This window comes from Haliaeetus leucocephalus, unplaced genomic scaffold, assembly GCF_000737465.1.
Source record: "Haliaeetus leucocephalus isolate CR32 unplaced genomic scaffold, Haliaeetus_leucocephalus-4.0 Scaffold184, whole genome shotgun sequence".
Taxonomy (NCBI): Eukaryota; Metazoa; Chordata; class Aves; order Accipitriformes; family Accipitridae; genus Haliaeetus; species Haliaeetus leucocephalus.
The window spans coordinates 4,712,986-4,732,938 of record NW_010972620.1 but is presented as its reverse complement, the minus strand read 5'-3'; the positions used below and the strand labels follow the sequence as shown (position 1 = coordinate 4,732,938).

At 40.5% G+C, this 19,953-nt stretch overlaps 1 protein-coding gene across 1 annotated transcript; it reads left to right on the top strand.

The window, feature by feature from the left end:
- The first annotated feature begins 942 nt into the window (after positions 1-942).
- PLEKHS1 (pleckstrin homology domain containing, family S member 1) lies at positions 943-16,108 on the top strand. Its single transcript, XM_010564730.1, has 13 exons — positions 943-973; positions 2,225-2,316; positions 2,422-2,528; positions 3,912-4,046; positions 5,413-5,488; positions 6,166-6,273; positions 6,961-7,056; positions 10,568-10,678; positions 11,662-11,777; positions 13,094-13,294; positions 13,538-13,639; positions 15,103-15,238; positions 16,040-16,108. Exons 1-13 carry the CDS (start codon positions 943-945, stop codon positions 16,106-16,108), a joined length of 1,380 nt encoding a protein of 459 aa, XP_010563032.1.
- Positions 16,109-19,953: the final 3,845 nt, after the last annotated feature.

Genomic DNA, 19,953 nt, shown 5'->3' with positions numbered 1-19,953 from the left:
AGACTGCGGCCTGCTTGTTTTGTTAAAGGGTTATTTAACAAAACTTCAGAGAATTCCATGAAAATGCAGCGGTGCATTCTGCCTTCCTGCCAGCCTCTATTCCCATCTCTGCACCAGCCTGGCTATGCCAATGAGTAGGTTATTTAACTTCTTCTCAGGTTTACAGTAAGATTCCCATTTCCCTGGTAATATTGGAGGAGATGTTGCAAAAATAAGCTGACGTAAATAAAAACAGATACTCTGTTTACCCCTCTGAAAAATCATACTAAACCACCTCTTAGAAAGCTGTAAAGTTTATTTCATCACTGTTTATAAATTGCTCTGAGGGCATTGTATTAAGAATGCTACAGACTTGCAAATTATTATAATTACCATAGTATTAGGACTAGATTTTCTAAATAGATTTTGAACTCTTCAGGCCAAGCTATGCCTGTTTTATACAGAACTGATCACACTGCTAAAGGCAGTGTCAGAAACATATGGGATGCAATATTCCTAGGTTACAGGTGTTGTGTCTATTACAAAGGAAGGGGCAAAATGAAGTTCTGTTGGCAGGTCTCGCAAGTTCCTAGGCAAATCATCTCTTTGGCCTATATACGTTTATAATTTTTATTGTTTGTAATTTTATAATTCTATTATAATAGAATAAATATAATATTATAGCATATAATGTATAATTTACTTTATAATATAAGATGTACAATAGTATGCTTAAATGAATAATAATAATTATAATTGTTTATATAGTTTATTATAGATTTTTTTCTATGTTCATTTTTTATAGTTTAATCATCACTACGAAAATAAACATTTGTGAGATACTTGTTATTTTCTTAGGCAACCGTGCGTGCAGTGAAATGCTGCTCAGCAGGAAGCAAAGCAAAAGGAGTTAGCTTCAAGGTTTTTGCTCTGTTTACTATCTGGGTGGATGAAACAATCAGGATGGCTTCTACAAGTAAAAGAAATTCTGCAGGTATGAAATTTCATTTACTAAGATTTGTCACTAATAAGGTTGAATCAGGTTTCTATTCATTCTTATCAATATACAATACCATTCTCTTTACCCTCCACCTACCAGGGATTTTGTGGTAAACAATAGGTGAAAAACAGGGGAAAATAGCATACTGAAAAATCTGGAGATCTCATCTGGGCTTACACTGTGTGTTAATTCTGGCCCTCTGCTTCCTTCCTTAAAGAATCTGTCCTAAATGCAGCATTTCCCTTTATACCAGATTTTTCTTGTCCCTGACACAGAGATTGAACTGACATTTGTAAAAAATGTTAAAATCCTTAAAAATTAACTGTGAACTGGAAGGTACAGTCAGTATCTCCAAGGCACTGACGATGAAGCCTTACCTCCACTGAAGTCAGTAGCAAATGGGATTTCAGAACCAAGCGTTTCTTGCATCACCCCAAAATTTGGTCATGTTATATTTCCCAGGACTTATGTATATTGTCTACTGTCCCTTACTGGAAGATCCAAAATAAGGCTGACTGTGCTCCTTTCAGTCACTGGATTCTTAAAAAAATCTTAATTTCCCAAACGTGGTTTATAGCTTAAAAAATGGAATAAGATTGCCACTCCTTTCATTGGGTATTAAAGTGTATTAATAAGACTGAGATTTTTATTAGAAATTCATCAGTGATTAGAAAATGTGAATCTTAAACTACAACTGGCCACAGGTTATGCAGGGTCATGAACAAATACATTCAGGCATTCCCCCCTGCCCCCCCCCAGGTTTTAGCTCATATTTTACTTGTAAGACTTTTTCCTGTTGTCACATCACAATTCATGGTGTAAGATGATCTATCCTTAGCTGTGTTTGCAACCGATCCAAATTGAATGTCATCTACAAATTTCATTAGGGGGCTGTTTACTCTCTTTCAGGAGTGGAGTTAAGTAAGACCATACTCCAGAAGTTAAATAAGACCAGTTAAATAAGACAGAGGCTCTTGATATCTTCTGACCCCCCTACATTGTCACTATCATTTGTTGACAGTTTAGGTCAGTTGTCAGCAGTAACACTGACATCAGGGAAGCATGGCCTGGCCCTATATTTTATAGCCTTGATTTGTGTTCATCTTCTCTAATTGTAATGTGCTTTATGGCCATTTAAGCACAGAAACCCGGTGCTCAGCAACAATTTTCAGTTCAAGCAGATCTGTGTAAGAGATTAATTGGCAACAAATTAAGTAATGGTGTTGTTCATTTCTCTTTGATTAGTGAGAACTCAAAATACCTTTTGCCCTGAAGGTGAAGTCTACAAGCACGGATTCTTCATCAAATCACCACCTCTTCAACTTTTCAGCTCACAGGTATGCTATCACAGATTAGTCATATTTCAGCAATCCCCCAACAAGCATCTGTTATTTCTGCTATCCTGAATTTTAATGAGAGACAAATTGCTTTCTCTTCGGCAGAATTCCTGGAAAAGGCGTTTTTTCATCCTGTCCAAATCCAGCAAGGGCAATTACATCCTGAAATATCTAAAAGGCCAGAACATAAAAGGCTCCATAGCTGTTGATCAGTATGTAACTCAAATGCATCCCCTTTTTATTTTAAGTCATGTATCAACACTCTTAAATGGCCACTGTACAGGCACTTATTCCTGATGGAGGTTCTTGATCCAAATCCCACTGAACTCCAGAAAAGAGTCCCTGGGGCTTTCGTAGGCTTTCGGTGCAACTTACAGTGTATGATATAGATAGAAGTAAATATCCTAAATTGCTTTGATGAAATTTGATACATTTATGTGAGTGATTGTCATGATGTGGTATCTGCAAACCAGACATCTTGGCTCCGTGATCCCGAAGGCTGTATTCCTGTAGTAGAAGATACTTTATCTCCTGTGAGGACAGTGCTATGCATTCACTCACATGCAAGTAAGGACAGACTATGCCACTCTTAACTGTGGCACACAACCTTTCCCACCTTACAGCTTTACAAAGTGCTTAGCAAGTTGTGCAGAGTTCTCCTGGCTTTCATGTGGTCCTTTGGGCTGATGCTGACTGCCCCACTGCCTTTTACTCCACCAAGAAATTGCTCTGCTTGGCTCATTTCAGTTGATCATTTCATTCCTCTCAGCACAGTGCCCACTACAGCAAGGCTGGGTATCATAGGCTTTGTACTGGCACCTTTTTCCATGTCACATGTGGTGTGAGATACATAGAAGGGAAGCAGTAAACGTAGAGGAAAATGTAAAGATTTTACCAGTCAGACCTGGGGATTAATACTCCAGGCTCCTGGAATTGTTAGGCATGGAGGTCACTGGACTCACATTGCTGTTGTGCTTCTTCTATTAAAAGGATTTACATTGTGAAGCTCTTGAAAAAATGCCAGCTTGCTCAGTGGTATGTGGTTACATTATTAGCATCATTATTATTGTTGTTGTTATTTTTACTTATTTAACTTCTTAGAAGTTAATGGAAGTAGTGCTTCTATTTAAGTATCCATTAAGAGTACTTCTTGTCTGTTCCTCTTCTCCATTAAAACACTGTTAATATACAATTAGTTTCAAAGCAAATGTATTGTTCTGTAGTGGTTCAAAAACATCTGCCAGGAATTTTTCTTACTGTCATTTCTTTTCAAGATTCTGTGTTAGACCAACAGCCCCTTTTTTCAGAAATGAGGATCCAAAATCTGGACACGAGTCTTTGCAAAAGTTGATTTTTTTTTTTTTTTTTGCTTGGAAGTTTTCTTCATTGAAAGACCATGTGTTTTAAATGTGTGCACTTTTTTTCTTGACAATTTTTTCTGTGGAAAAATGTTTACCTTTCCCATGTAGATCTCATCATATTACGCTGTGCTTAGAGTAAAATATGCACATACACACACATATGTATGTGTGTGCATATGTTTGTATGTAGGTATGTATAGTTATATAGGATGTTTCATATGGTTATCTTAACAGAATCATAAATATCGAAGTTGGCATAAGCAATTCTGAAATTATGGAAACAGTAAGGAAGATGTTTAAATGCCTTCCTGAACAGGTGATGTCCATCAGTACTGGAAACAGATGTTACTACCTCATTGGCAGCAGCAGGTAGGCATAAAAAGATGCGGAAATGCAATATGACATTATAGTTATGCTAATGTTACACTAAGCTGCTGCCCCAAGGCAAGGTCCTACTCCTTCACAGCTGCTCCCATTGCTTCCTGTGTCTCAGCTACTGATGGCACAGCTCTGGGATGAAACAATTCAGCTGGTTGATCCAATGGAAAACTGCTCTTTTCTATGCCATTTTTTTCCCCTGTGGCCAGGTTAATTTTTGCTGGTTCAGACAGGTGAGCTAACCTTCCCTGCAGCCACACTGTTAGAACATCCCACAGGTGAAAGTAGTGGGAGCATGCAGCTGGGAGTGGGGATGGCAGTGGCAGTACATCAGTGTGGCAGTGCCATGTCAAACTGTACCGGTCAAGGGTCAAGGAAGAGCAGAGAGCTTTGTCTTCTCACCCAGCAGCTCCTGGGAGTTAGGAAAGCTTCTGCTCTTTATAGATAAATCACAGGAAATAATCTTGCCCTGGAAAGTAGGTTGTTAATCAAGGGAAGCAGACTGAAGGGGAAAATTCCCCCGAGGGAAAACAGATCCCCAAAGGAATGACTGGGGCCTTTACTGCAGCAGGGTGGTGTGCTCCTTGCTCTCCCAGGCTTCAATCCAGTCCTCAGCAAGGGCAGAAACTGCTGCTGTAGAGGTGATCAGCCAAAGCTCAGTTAGGTGAGAGAGGACATTTGGCATGGTGCTCCCGTGCTGCTGCTTCCCAGCTTCTCCTCTTCAGTTTCCCAGCCACAAGCATGTCAGGAGTTTTTCTGCCTTTATGCAGAAGAAGAGCTGATGTGTGAAATGCTGATAAGCATAGAAGAAAAACACATACCTGTCTGTTACTTGACCGTGCCACACTACGCCTTCCCCCAGGGCACTGCTCTCACAGCCCACACTCCATGGGAAGCATTCCAGAATTAATCCAACTAAATCCACCGCAAGCATGAAACAGGGCTTCAGGGGTCCTTTCATGGCATGTTTCTCATTCTGCTCACCCAAATGCATTCCCAAGCCTTGTTAGCTGTCTTTATGGCAGGACTTGGCAGAGCAGCATTACACACAGAAAATGAAGCAGAAAGCACCACCCCACCTCTCCCTCCCTCTCCCTCTCCGTGTCTCTTGCACAGACACACAGCCCCCCCTGCATATCTTTTAGCTCCCAGTCTTAGGCTGCACATCTCTGAGTTCAAACTTTGCCACCTGGCTACGGCCACCCAAGTACTCTCTCTTGAAAGGAAGGTGCAGATTTTCCCCATTGATTTCAGGAAGCATTATTTTGGGCCCCATAGGAAGAAGGGGGTAGGCAAATGGGTTTTGCTTGTGTTTTACCTGTGAGTAGGTTTTCATTTCTGTTGTTCCAACCTACAGGCAGGAAACAGAGGATTGGGTCACTGTGATATCTTTGATCTGCAGGGACGCCAAAAGAGGTGGATGCTGCCCTCAGGTGATACGTTACTGCACTTGATTTTAGAAAGAAAAAAATATGTAATTTCATTAGAAACCTGTGCAAAGGATTTTTCCTGATTTTGGCCTTGCAAATTGGCTCTTGCCTTGGTTAATCAGAAATTCATTTTCCATATAAATCCTGTACCCAGGCTTTATGCATTAAGCAGGCATTGCACAGTCTGTCTGCGGTGGGATTGATTTTACATTGAAGGAATCTCTTTGAAGAGTAAGCCACATGGAAATTAGGAGATGATTGACATTATGCTGCAATGAATTGCACCTTTGATGTGTCAGAATGAAAACTTGTGTGTTATTCTTACCGTGTGCTTTTTGGTTATATTTACATGCTGTTTTACAAACCAATCCACATCTGGTCTGTCAATGTTATGAACCAGCTGGAATCCCTGTTAGTTCAAGCTCAGGCCCAAGTTTCTGCACCTTGTCAGCCAGCCAGGCCTACTAGCTCAGACTCAGCACTGAGCTACTTACATCCCTGCAGCTTCCAGTCAGCTCAAAGTGCAAGCAGGGCAAATTTATGTCAGCCTAAAAAATGCCATGTAGACAACCTCTCTGAGCCATTAGAAGTAAAATTTGGACTAGTGGAATGCATTGGTACATGGTAGACCATGCCCATCAGGTGCCTGTCTTCTTACACTGTTGTAATCTTATTTCCAGAACCAAGATCTTCCAAATCCAGAAATCAGAAGCCGGCCTTCCTCTTTGCCAGTATTCTTGAATTCTGTAGATACGACCAGTTTCTCGGAAAGCCAAAGCTGCCAGAAGGTAAACAGATTAGTCATCCTTAATAATGAGTTTGCTCCTAGGGGTGACTGTGAAATTTGATTTGTGTAGTTGCTTGTTTTCATCAAAAGTTCTTCAGAGCTTGTGCAACGGGTGCCCAGGTGGTCTGTTCTGCTCTCTGGTGGGGTTCCTGAGTAGGACCTGGATGATAACATCAGAGAGTCCCCACAAAGGAAAGACTTTTGAGGAAAGTCTGCATGTAAGTAAAGGCAGGTGTTGATGGCAATGAGAAATGATATTCATTGGCTGTCTCAACTGACTGGCAAAGATTAGTGGGCATGAAGTAAGCCCCTGAAGATTTGCTTTCACATGCCTTGGCAAAGCCATGTGATGATTGTTTTGGGAGCTACTAATCACATTTCTCCTGTTTTATGATTGTGCTGTTCTTTCTCTCTTCAGGCTGTAAAGCTCAGAGGGGAGTTCAGGTCCAGTTCATCTGTGCCTTCCAGATCTTCCCCCTCAATATTTAAATAGAAAGGAAGGAAAGCATTGCTGCTGTCCCAAAGCAATTGCAGTCCCCCGGTGACAGGCTGAAAAGCAGCCAAGGAATTGTTGGTTTTCTCTAGTCACAAAGCTGTGTGCAAATGGCCCAGCTAGAGGAAACTGAATGCAGGTGAAGCACTCGCAGTGTATCTTTAGGAGGAGTCAACTTTTTTCTTTTGTATACAGGAGGACGGTTCCTCAGAAGACAAGAACAGGCCCAGTTCAGATCCTGGTGCTCATCAGGCTCAGTGTGACTCACCAAGAGGAGTTTTTCCAAGCCTGGTGAGCAGAACAAATCAAACAGCTCTTGAGTTGTTCAGTCTGCAGAAGTGATTATTGGCTCTTATCTCACCTGAGTATCTGTAACTGTAGATTATCCACCTATTTTCCCAGCACACTGGATTGGTTTTCACTGTGAAAGTTTCCTAAATATTTAGTCTGTTGTCTTGTTTAGCACTGAAAATAACCTTCTAAGAACTTGCTTGAAATACCCTTTGTTTACTTTGCTTCTTGGAGGCAGATCTTCAGAGTTTCTGTGCAGCAATTGCAACTTGTGGCAGCTCTCACAACCTCCATCAAGAAAACTCTGAAGTTGCACTTCTTGAGGATTTGCTCCTCCCATCACATTTCTCAGACGTGCCACAGTCTTCCTAAATGGTTTCTTTCTGCAGCCTCTTCCAGTAGCAACTGAATCAATGTAACTGAACTAGAGAACAAGGGCTTGTTAAATTGAGGCACACCTCAGGACTAGCCTTCTGTCAGCATAAATATGACTTCAAGTAGTTTAGTTTCCATATCTGGCAGGAATGATTTAAAAAGATACCACGATGAATGTTATCATGTATTATCGGCTAAACGTTCCGACCTGTGTTCCCTGAACAAACACCTGCAGCAGTTTCGAATGGTTTTCACCCATCCTCTGCCCTGGATTACTGCCTTTGCAGCAGAGTCAACAGAAGAGAAGCACAACCAAGGCTCCACCTCACCAGTATGCAGTTGACAGCTGAGTTTAAACCCATCTTTATTGGCAGTTTATGCATTGGACTATGATCTGGAGCGGCTGAGGTACAGGGAAAAGAATCTGTTCTGCAGTCATAACTAACAGGGTGGTAAATCACATGCTGCAGTCACCATCCATGTATATAAGCTGGCAGCAAGCATGAGAAAGTACAGCTAAACTTAGTGGAAAGAAGTGAAAATAGTTGCAACTACATTGCAATGCCATGGGCAGTTAGCGCAGCTCAGCTGATGCACAGAACTTTATGAAGCTGCAGTAATTCAATTGTGAGTCTGAGCTCTGAAATGCATTGAGTTAACCCTTAGTCATACCAAGATGCTCTGTCTCTTTCTTATGCATGCCTTTTCTGTCTCATTCATTAATTCTTCTCATACTTATGATGCCTCAGAGAGCATGTATTATATGCAGCTGTTCCAACTAGGACAGGCTGACCATGAGGGTTAAAAGATAAGGAATTTGGATTTTACCTTTTCAGCCTGAAGCAGAGGGAACAGCAGAAAACTCGTGTTTCTGTTTCAGCATGTGTGAAAATAAATTACCTTGCCATACAGCTAACAAGAAACAAAAATGTTTGTTCATTCGATAAAAATATTTCACTTGCCTCATAAGTTTAGCATCTGCTAACATCTCCATATCTATTCTCTGCTCAGTGATGTCTAGACAGCTGACTTCCACATTAATCCCTTGTATTTACTTTCTTTTAGAAGTATGACTCCACATTTCTAGTATCTGATTCTTTTTGCTTTTTATTGGTGGTTCCCTCATCCAGCCACAGATCCTGAAAACTCTGGTTAGTAGCCGTTACTCATGCAAACAGGCCTCTGAATGTTAGTTGAGTCTAGTCACGCAGGCAGGGACCCTGAAGAAGTCTGGGGACCTGGCTCCCTTTCAACCCACATTTTGGAGCTCCCAAATCATATCTGACTCAACATCTTGATACACAGCTTTCAATACCTGAAATACATCAAAATAAGGAGCCCTGACTTGCATCACCCATACTGTGCATTACTGTATTGCAGGCACCTAGGCATCCTTGTCGGGATATGTTTGGCACACCTGATTTTTTGTAAGAGAAGTTCCTCTGTCCAAGGGCCTAATTTTCCTAAGGAGCCTATAACTAACAAATGCTCAGTTGTTCTCCGGGTATCATTTCCATCTTGTGCTACAGCCAATTTTCTCTATAGTCTACTTTCTCTCTAATGTAAATCTGCGTCATGGTTCAACAGACGCTTAAAGAACTTGTTCAGCTGTACAGTTGAGAATAACTGTACACTGATGCTAACTGCACTTCTCTGGTGGTAAAGCACCTGGAGGAACAGAAATGTCGGCAAACTGCCTTAGGGAAACAGTGCTGATACAGCTTAACCTTCTCCTTCCCATTGCCCCTGTAATCTGCAATGGTGCCAAGGAGAAACACTATGCATTTGGCAAAAGGTAGCCAGTGTCAGTGACTGAAGGCTCAGTTTGTGAAGCTGATGAGTGCTGTCTGCTCTCTGAGATTTCCTAGGAGTTGGAGGATCTCAGGACTTCATAAAATCACCTCCTCTTCCCCGTTCTCCCCAAGTGTTTGTTTGTTTGATTCATCCAAAGCCCCTGAAAAGTCACTAGGAAACTCATTCATGACTTTAGATCATGACCACAGAGCCAGTCTTGTTCCTGCTGTGCTTTTGTTACACGCTTCTTGAAGGACCGTTTGCAGGTTTGTTCTGACTCTGACTGCATGCGTTGCTTTTTATGTCATTTATACCCACAAGGAACAAAAATAGATTCATCATCTTTAATTTCTATTCAATGCCAGTTTCTTCTCTTTACATGTGAGAGAGTAATTAGTTTAATTTACTTTACCTTGAAAACAGTGATATATTCTGTGGCATGTTTAGCAATTATTAAAATGATCACCATGGAAACCAAGGATGTAAGTGGAGAGATAAAAAACAGTTGCATCACAAACATGGCACGGCGAATTGCATTGGGAGGCAGCTAAATACTAATTACTGTGCTCTTCGCTATAGTGAAGTCAACAAGGAGACATAAAAATAAATAATTTATCTTAGTGACTGAGAAAGATAAACTTGGTGGCAGGATTAATTTCTCCTTGACTTACCAGATTGCCACAAACTTAGTATTTCAGGTATTTATGAAGGCAGAATATCACTCAGGACACAAAGGATTCAAAATCAGATCTCCAGACCTCCAGGTATGTTCTAGTTAATGGAGAAGTAGGAGATAATAGACTTCTCATTAGTCAAGGAAGCCCCAAATTCATTCTTTACTTGATAGCGGTTAAAAGGTGCTTAAAAAGGACAAATATATCCTGATCCAATTATAGATTTCCTACAGATTTTTTTCCTAGTGTAAGGACTTTAGAAGTGAACGCAAATAAAAAATCTTCTCCACACAAGTGACCCTAAATGCATGCGAATTCATATGTGAAGTGTTTAACCCACTTGATTTTTAAACAAAATAAGAGGTTGTGAACATGCAATCAATTGCAACTGCCTGGTTACCACAGATCCATCTATGAGAAGTATTAATACCAGTGGCCAGTTTTGTCTGTGTGCCATTGATCTCAAAAATAGAAGAAGGAGCACAGATACAGAAACCTTGTTTCTAAAACAGACTGGCTCTGAGCATATCTCACTTCAAGGAGATACATGTCTCCCATGTTTTCTGTGGGTATTTGCTGATTCTATTACTTCTCCATGTAAATGGAAAATACATGTTAAACAATCTGTATAATTGAACCTGTTAAATACAAAATTATTCTTTTAACAGGATAAAAATCTGGAAAAGAGTGAGGAAAATCTGCTGTCATCAGATACAGATGAAGACATCAAAAAGGATGAAGAAGATTATTACCAAACTCCCAGCAATATTTTAGCAAAGGTAGTTTATCAGTTGCGAGTTCTACTGGTTTGTTAACAGCCCCAAGGAGACAGGACATATTTAATGAGCCAAAGAGGAACTGGTATGAAGAACCTCTTTTCTTTGCAAAAGAAATACATAGATAATAGGTAGGTAGGTAATAGAGCTTTCATTTGTACAAGAAAAAATACACTAGATTCAAAGGATCTTTCTGGTAGAAAGCGGCATTTTGACAAAAACATTGCCGATTTTGTTGAAATTCCCCAAATTGACCATTTCATTGTAAATGGCTCTTGCCTATTGTATAACAGGTTTTTTTTTTCCGAAAGTGAAAACTTCATTTAGAAAATGTAACAGTACATTATTTTTACATATTTTAAAATGTAATTCTTTTGAGGCATCAGTAAGCTGCATAAAACCAAGCAGTACTTTAAAAACACTGTGAAACATTTTGGCACCTACATTTCATTCTGAAACAAGGGAGCAGGAGGAATCATACTGGTAATTTTAAACAAATTTTGACACCTAATTTGGGAGGCTAATTTCTCTAGGCTTCCCATGTAGTTAGTGGTCAGGAGAAGCTAAGTGGTCAGTCTTCTGCAGAAGCCTCTCTCCCAAGACTGTACAGCTAACTGAAGGACATTAACAATATGATTTTATTATATAATCTAAGTGCTCTAAGTTAAGTACACCCAAAGTACAAGACTTTTTTCAACCTGCTTAAAATAAAACATAACACAGTTTTTGTGGTAGTACTTTAGAATATAGCTGGTTATGTCCCAGTCTGAAAGTGTCAATAATACCAGAGAACATTAACTTGTAAGTTTCAACCACGTTTGTAGCTCACAGTTTCTGGAAATTGATTTATCGGGGGGGAAAGCAGGGGTATATTAGCCAATGTGTTTAAACAGCATGAGCACTGCACAAAATAAGGAAATTAAGAAGATTTTTTCTGTAGGCAGAGCAATGATATTAACGTCTTATGCTGTCAGTGTTTTCAGCAGTGCACTACTGAAGTATCAAAGCCTGACCCTACAGCTGAGTCTGATGTCCCTGTGCAAGAGAAACCAGTGCGGAAGAACCCAGTAAAGGACAACATTTATATGTCAATGAAATCACTGTAAGTAACAACTTCATTAAGGTTTTGCAAATTAAAAGTGACATAGTGGTACAGATAGAGCTGTCATCTGTGGTATTTACATAACAATATCTAGAGGCTGCATCTTGTATGAATGAGTCCCTCTTTGGTCTTGGTTCAGAAAGTTCAGAACTTGTGGGAATACCAGAGTGAAATTCAAATTCATCAGCATGAAATTTAAACTCACATTGCAAAAGCATGCATTTAGAAATGTTCTGACTGTAGGATGCAGCACTTTTTGTTGACTTACACTTTTTCTAGGTTTTCATGACATAAGAGCCCACCACTTTTCTCAGATACCGCAGCCAAGCTCCAAAAACCTTTCAGACAGGTACTCTCCAAAGCAGGCAGCATTATTTAGTGGTTAGAAGAGAAAGGTAGACATGGGGCATTAGTTCCCAGCTTTTCAGTAAGAAGTTACATGCTCCTGAGTAGTTCATCTCCTTCCTTCCATTTTCCCATCCAAAGAACGGGTCTGATGCTGTGTACTTTGAAAGTACAGTGTTTGGCATGTCACAAAGAAAGACCTGAACTTTGTGTCACAGTTGTAGTGCCACTTGGGAACTTTACGACCTCCACAATATAGCACAGTATACTGAAGAGAAGTGTGCCTACAAGGTAAAACCATACCTCCTGAGCCAGAGGACTGGTCATTAACTGTTAGCTATGGCCTGCCACCTACAGACAGTCAGGTCTTATGTCGCATAATGGGAGGCAACTGGAAATGCCGACCCACAAACTAGTTTATTCCAATAGATTTATTCAAGCTCGTCTGTGCCTTTGGGACCCCCTGGAGGGAATTACTATAAAAACCTCACAAACCTATGCCATCTGAGTTGAAATATACCAAGAGCAGCTTTTGCTACTAATCCCAGTTTTGTCTGGGACGTGGAGGGGAGTTGGCTTCAGGCATTATAAGGCTCATCAAATAAACCTAAAATACGTGCAAGCACATCTGAGTTATTGTATCTCCCAGGGGACAGCATTACATCCCTGCAGAAGCCAGTACAGCCAAGGCCAACAATCTGTACTCAGTTTCTTTGTCAAGGCATGTTGTTAGCTGGAATGTTTTCAGGCTTAATAAATAGTCTTTAAATACTGAAAAGGTTTATTTTGGGATTTATGGTCCATTTTTAGAAGGACTGTTTACTTTACTTAGCTGTAATTTTGTCCACTGGATATTCTACAAGAACTTGTTATTCTTTGCTTCACTGATGGCTATTTGATCCAGCTTCAAACACAGCAAGAATGCCTGAAATGGTCAAGCCAGTTCATTTTTTATCATCATTCCTCTGCAGTAGGTTGCTGGATGAGAGTTGTCAGCTCATGTGCAGAGGTGATGGGGTCCCATCTCCTCCCAAATACCAGGACAACAGTGCATGTCCAAGAGACTTGGAAGCAAACAGAGACCTAAAATTCCCAGAAAGTCAGCAGCCAACCCTCCAGAGAAGGAAAAATTCATTACCGCTTTCGGTGGTTCAGTTGTCTATACTGCTCAGGTAAGTGTCTTCTCCATTTTTGTTGCAGAGAAGACAGATGTGTTCATGGATTTCAGCTGAGGTACAGGTAGAGCGTGCCAAGCCTGTCAGGGTTCAAGGAGTGTCTGGACGACATTGTCAGTCATATGATTTAATTTTAGGTAGTCCTCCAAGGAGCAGGGAGTTGGACTCAATGATCCTTATAGGTCCCTTCCAACTTGACATATTCTATGATTCTGTGGTCTCTGATGTTTTCTCTCACAGTCAAATTACAGATGAGACCCAACTGCAGAATTTGGATATTTTCATCCCGCTGGCTGATATTAACAGTTACCTAAAACTTACTGAAGCAGCAGGACAAATATGGTAAGTTCTGGATGTCTTGTGATGGTGCCTGTCAGATGTGAATGAGTGACAGTCAGGTACAGAAGTGTACAACCATATACATCCATGTACAGTTTTGGCAGTGCAGAACAGGGCAGAGTCAGTGTGTGCTGGTACTTCAGTATAATCTTCAGGTATTCAGTGTAAGGAATTTCTGCTCTTTCTGACTCTTCATGTACTTGAGTTTCTATTTCAACTGCTGTTGAAAAGGGCTGTATAGAATTGAGATCCCTCAGCATGCTGTGTAATAATTAGCGATGAAGTCCCACCCCAAAAGCTATTCTTCTAATGTTGGTGTGAAATCACCTAATTACCACTAGTCAGTTTTGCCTTTGATTTGGTGAACCACAATGATTGTGTGTCTCAGAGATATAGTGAGAGGATATATCTTGTGATAGGGTAAATAGGGTGTCAAGCTGACTTGAGTTGGATGTGAGCACAAAATTATCTCTGAATTAATCCCAGCGGTGGTTCAGTGCTAGGAATCAGTGCTAGGCAGAGATTTTCACAGGTAGGTGTTATGGGCTAGAGCACATACATCTTCTTAGTAGCCCGTTGGAAATTATTGCTCTCCCTAGACCTCCAATATCATTGACTAGGATAAGGAGGATGCAGCAGAAAAAATGCTCAGTGCATACTCCTGTACTTCCTGTTGACCTTTCACTGCCACACAGCACTGAGACTGTGTTTTGCTGCTGCGCTCATATTCACACCGATTAGGTGCATGGTGTGCACAGCAGGTCACTTCGTTTCAGCCACTGTCAGCAAGAAGAAAAAATACCATTGCAAAAGGGACTGGAAATGGGACCCCACCTCAATAATAGGATCTACATCTAAATTTATAGAGCTTTCTCTTTTTCTATGGAAATTCATATTGAAAGAATTTGGAACAGAGCACTAAGTCTGACTGTCAGGTCAGCTAATTCTAAATAGCTTGTCATCAAGGAAAGTCTATCAGAGACCAGCAAGAAAGAGATACTGGAATTTCCATAAGGGTCCTGTCAGGACAGCAATGGATCTCTGATGCTCGCAGTTATATCATAGATAAAACACATGATAATAAGTTTTAAGTCCATTCTTTTGGGATGACATTGGAAATTAACTTAGTCAAACATAGGGCTAAAACACCTGCAGCAGTGTACATGTACCTGCAGCGAGTCTGGCTGACTGCTTTTGCACTGGCATCCCCAACTCTCACTGGTGACCTAGCTAGTACCAGTCTCACTTGTTAACAGGCTGCAATGTCAGTGTCATGTGCCCTTTTAGGAGGACCTGTTGGGATGGATGAAGCAGCTTGGTTTCAGCTAGAACCAGATCAAAAAGTTGCAAAGTCATTCAACCTGTGTATTATTTCCAGAGGGCAGTACCGTAAACACAATCCTGTTCAGCCATTGCCATTCTGTTAGCAGTAACTAGATATCCCGTATGTTTCCTTTATTGTCTAGTATCTCACAGTGGACTGGTCCTTGCCGACTGGGATGTTTGTTTAATCATGGAGACCATATAGTGGCTGTGAATGATCTGCAACCCCAGAACGTGGAGGAGGCTTACTTCTTCATCAGCAGGTCCACAAGAAAGGAGGTAAGCTTGCCTAACCTGAAGGTGATAGTCAAACGAATCAAGCCAAATGAGAAAGCAAGTTGCTTTTTGCATTTAAAGTGGCTCCATTCAAACCAGTTTACTCTGTTTTAAGTTTGGCATGAATAACTTCAGTACCAAATAGCTCCTCAGCATCATTCTGATGTAGCATCAGTTATTCCTGGGCTATTTGGGGAATGCAAGGACAGCACTGCTGTGTTTGAGGAGTTGATCTCAAAAAGTCTGAGCAACCCCAAGAGATACTACTGGGCAACCATAAATTAGAGTTACTGGTATTTTTTGGCTAAGGCCCGTGAATTGCAAACTTTGGGAAATAAATTATTGCCTCCAGTGGATGTGTAGTTGCTTATAGTGGTTTTGTGTATTGAGGGCAGAGCTCTAGACTCCTACCTCCTACTGGTTATCAAGCACTACACATCTCTTTGTGTGATACCACTTTTTTTGAAGAATGTGGGAGATTTCTAAATCATGCCTTAACACCACTGTGATCTACGACATGTTGCTACCTATGTTTCTTTCAGATGGACTCATATTTTAGTATCCAGGTTCTCTGTCCCATACCCGAACACATTCATATTTGAACTTTGCTGAGAAAGTTAAGATCAGATGCTTTTGCCATCTAAAGAAAAGAAAGACAGTCTTAGCAAGGAAAAAAATATTTATCTCTCTTAATAGGGGATTTTTATTTAGCTAGTTAAAATACAAGTCAGATGATAGTAGCACAAATGTTGATCAGATATAACAAGATATAAAAATGTCTCGTCTTTTTTTTTTTTTTTCAAGGTGAAACTTACTGTATGTCGGATTCCACATTCAGATATCTTCCATGCTAAAGGCTGTTCATGTTCCTGAAAAAAAAAAATACTTCAATGATTAAGTAAGTGCCAAAGTTCAAGGGAAAATATTGGGGGAAGAATGTGATATATAGTGTATGGAGGTAATCTTTCTCCTTTAGAGCTGCCAGACATCTTTTGTTGCTGAAGTAAAAGAATAGAGAACGTGGATTTCATTTTCATTTTATGTCCTAATAACTTGTTTTGTTGACATGGATGGCATGGGTTTGGCTTGTATTTCTTGTTGGCATGTACTTCAGTTAGTTACATCAAAAAAACTGAGGGTCAAATCATTTATGAAACCTTTGCACTGTGTATACTTTGTACTTCAGCAGAAAGTACTGGTTCATGCTTCTGCTTGCCTCTTTACACTGAGTTACACTGATTTATACTGAACTCCTAATCAGTTAGGGGTGTGGAAACAAACTACATTTGGAACAAAGCCATGTTTTCCCTTGTTTCCACTCAGCTATAGAAAGGCAAAAGCAAGCTGAGAGCTGTAGTGTTGGAGGGAAGACTGGTAAATAAAGTGTTGTGTAGTGATTCAGTGGGGCCTCCTTTTGTGTTATGCCCCTCTTGCGTTACAGCCACAAAAATACATTCAAGGGATGACAGGAAAAAGAGCTGGTTGGAGGAAAGGCATGTGGCTGGAGCACCTTTTTGTTCATTGGCAGCGAAAATAAGCCCTAAGTGAAGAATGAATGAATGGATTTGGGAGAGAGGAGGGCTGACCTGCTCTGTGGAAGTGTTACTGGTAAAGACAGCTGGGAAAACCAGAGGGACAAATGATGTATATGAAAGCATGTGCACTTGGCCCAATGCAAATGGATCACTGAAAGAGTTTTGGTGCTACCAAGTACTACCATAGGGACATCATGGGTACCGCAGCATTTCCAGAGCAAGTGCTTATTTGTTTCCCAAACAAGGATGTTTCCTGTAAATATTTATTTGTGAATGTGTCTTGCTTCCATTGCTATCATAGAAACATGACTGATTTTCAGCTAATATCGCACCAAAAGGTGCTGGTGCTTGATATGGAACTGCCTGCAGGGGTGCCTTTAGTGGATGCCAAAAGGGAACTTTGTCCTGTACTACAATAACCTCTGTTGCTTACAGAAACATGGTGTTTTATGGCACATATGCAGAACACGTACCTATTCTCTATATGGATATGTACACTTTTGTATATATGTGTTTATGTGCAGGTGTATTTACATTCATATATATTGCTGTAAGATAGATTGTATTAATATACAATGATGTGGCAACAAACCGAATCACTGGTTTTGAGTACAGATAATTTTATCTTGCCAGATACAACCAAAATAACTACTGGGTTTAGCAGGCATAGGATTATTGATATTAAGAGATTTATACAAGCTTTGATTAAGGTGGATTTGTCCCAAAGGAAATATTTGTCCCGCTTCCAATTGAATTAGGCCAAGTCAGCTACTACAGTAAGAAACTACACTCATTAAAATCAGCGTTGGTGCCATTTAGTCCAGTAATAATTTTGACAAATGTGCTTTGTATATTTCCTTTAAAATCCAGTCTGGACTTTTAAAAAAATTGTTATAAAATTTTACTTAGCCAAAGATGAAAACAGCATCAGTAACTCAAAACGAACACACACAAATATTTATACAATCTATTCAGACTCAGCTCCTGTTCAAAACATTAATTTCCAGACTGAATGTTTTCACAGCCTGTCTCTTCTGCTTTTGAGGTAAGAGTGTTTGGGACATGCTTATTTCTCAAGGTGGGAAGGATAACTTTTTGGTATTTCTGTTTCAGTGGTGTTCAAAGGCCTGTTTGTGCTGAACTCTGCATAAAGACAGAGGGGAAACCCCAGTCCTGGAACTACAGAGGCTGAAAATGGAAGACAAGACATTCCTTGGGAGCTCTTCTCCAAAGCTGCTATAGGACTCCTTGGCTCTGCACTGCCTCTTTGAGCACAACAAATCCATTTCTGCCTAAGGAGTCTCTGAGGGATGGGATGGCCAGCTATTACCATGCAGGGCTTCTTCCAGCTCTGTAACTGTGTCAGTCTGCTAGGACAGTCCTCTAGGCCTGAATCCTAAAGTCACAGATCATCTAGTTCAAGAGCATCCACTGAGGATGTCACTCTCGACCCTTCCTGCCCAAGGTTTGCCTAAGCTCTTCTCCTGAAGTCTAGAAAAGTCCAAATCTTCCTCTGTTGTTCCAAGACTCATCTCTCTGTATAATTAGGAAGTTTTTCCCTAATACTTATCCTAGATGTTTTTTTTCAGAAAATGAATGTGATTTTTTTCTTGCCCTGTTTTCAGTGGGCATAGGGAATGCTTGATTTCTACTGTCTCCAGAGAAATCTTCATTCTGGAAGGTGTTTTTTCTGCCTGTTCTCCCTTCTCTTTTTTTTCAGACCAAACATCCTGCATTCTTTCAACATTTTTTCAAACATTTCCTGAAAGGTCATATGTCACTGAACTGCGAGACAAATACCTAGTGTTTCCAGTTATGGGTGAACAAAGGAGGTGAGACAGCCGTAAAGCAATTTCCTGGAACTTCATAGAGAAACATTTCCAAAAAGAAGTGAACTAACGAAGAAGCTTGTGAACCATACGTAGTGGTGGGAGGAGAGCCAACACCGTGGAACCTGCACAGAGCATTGCTGCTGAAGCAGGTGTTTAGCAATGCATGCTGCACCTCTCAGCCATGGAAGAATGTTACTTTTGGACAAGAGTAGGATTTGGGTAGATATAACATGCATAGGAAAATGGCAGAATATTTCAGAAAACTGGGGGATTACTTCTGTACTTCAGTAAACAGTTACTGATGTGTTACCCCATAATTGATCATTATGTCAGTTTGCACAATGATAAATGCAGATAATTAATGTCACATATTGGGTGATTCATAACACTTACAGAGATACAATATGGAAATTACATCGGTACAGTAAATTCTGGTAGGGTGTGTGAAGTTGTCTTCCCACATACAATTAATAAATGTTTTAACACTCTACAACACATTGTATTCTGTGAATACCTCACTTCCTTCTGACACAGCCCCTCCTCGTCCTCCAAAAACTACCTGTAACTTCCCAGTAACCTGCAGCTGAGTCACCAAACAGCCCTTTTAAAAAAAGCTATACTTAAAAAAACAAGATCAACCTCATTCTGTAACATTTTCCCCAATGTGAAAATTTTACCTTTCTTCAAATGAGCAAATTCTGCTAAATCTCTGGGCTGCTTCTAGAAGAAACAGCAAAGGGAAACGCCTACATGTATGGTATTACCCAGTGCTCACTTTTAATCCAGGAAGACCTGAAGGGAATGTCTTTAAACCTGTGGCATCTGAGCGGTAATTTTTTAGTCCACCTGTAGGCATTTTAAATGTGTCATGTAAGTACACGCTCTTAAAGAAATAGGTGATATTGTAGCTTCTTGTTGCAGCATGCTCTATGGTGTCAAAATCTTTTCTTAGCTGGTTTCCAGGTACATTTTGGGCTATGGAGGGATCCTGACACGGATGCTTAATTTTGACAGCTGAAATTCAGTCAATCCACAGACTAGCAAATCTATGTAAAACACAGCTGGAAGAAGGCTGCAGATCCCGAACCCTTCTTGCACTACTGACCCCACGAAGTAACCTGCTTGGACGCAGGGGCAGTTGCTGGCTGCAACACACACCACTTTGAATCCCTCAGCATCTGCAAACTGGGTGTACAAGACACACAAAACCCAACCGACTGCAACACAGATTACATGATTAGCTAACAATTAACATGCTCCTCACTAACTCTTGTATTTCCTGTCATTGAATACGGCCAGTGTCTTTAGGTTGTTTTCCTGGCTGTTAATTCGTGGCACATTCCCATGCTGC

What these genes read in the sequence shown, in the direction of transcription:
- PLEKHS1 (XM_010564730.1), top strand. Translation starts at nt 943, where the DNA reads ATGGCTTCTACAAGTAAAAGAAATTCTGCAG. An exon ending in CCAGCAATATTTTAGCAAAG is followed by an intron (nt 10,679 to 11,661) that starts GTAGTTTATCAG and finishes TGTTTTCAGCAG; the next exon opens with TGCACTACTGAAGTATCAAA. An exon ending in GAAGCAGCAGGACAAATATG is followed by an intron (nt 13,640 to 15,102) that starts GTAAGTTCTGGA and finishes TTTATTGTCTAG; the next exon opens with TATCTCACAGTGGACTGGTC.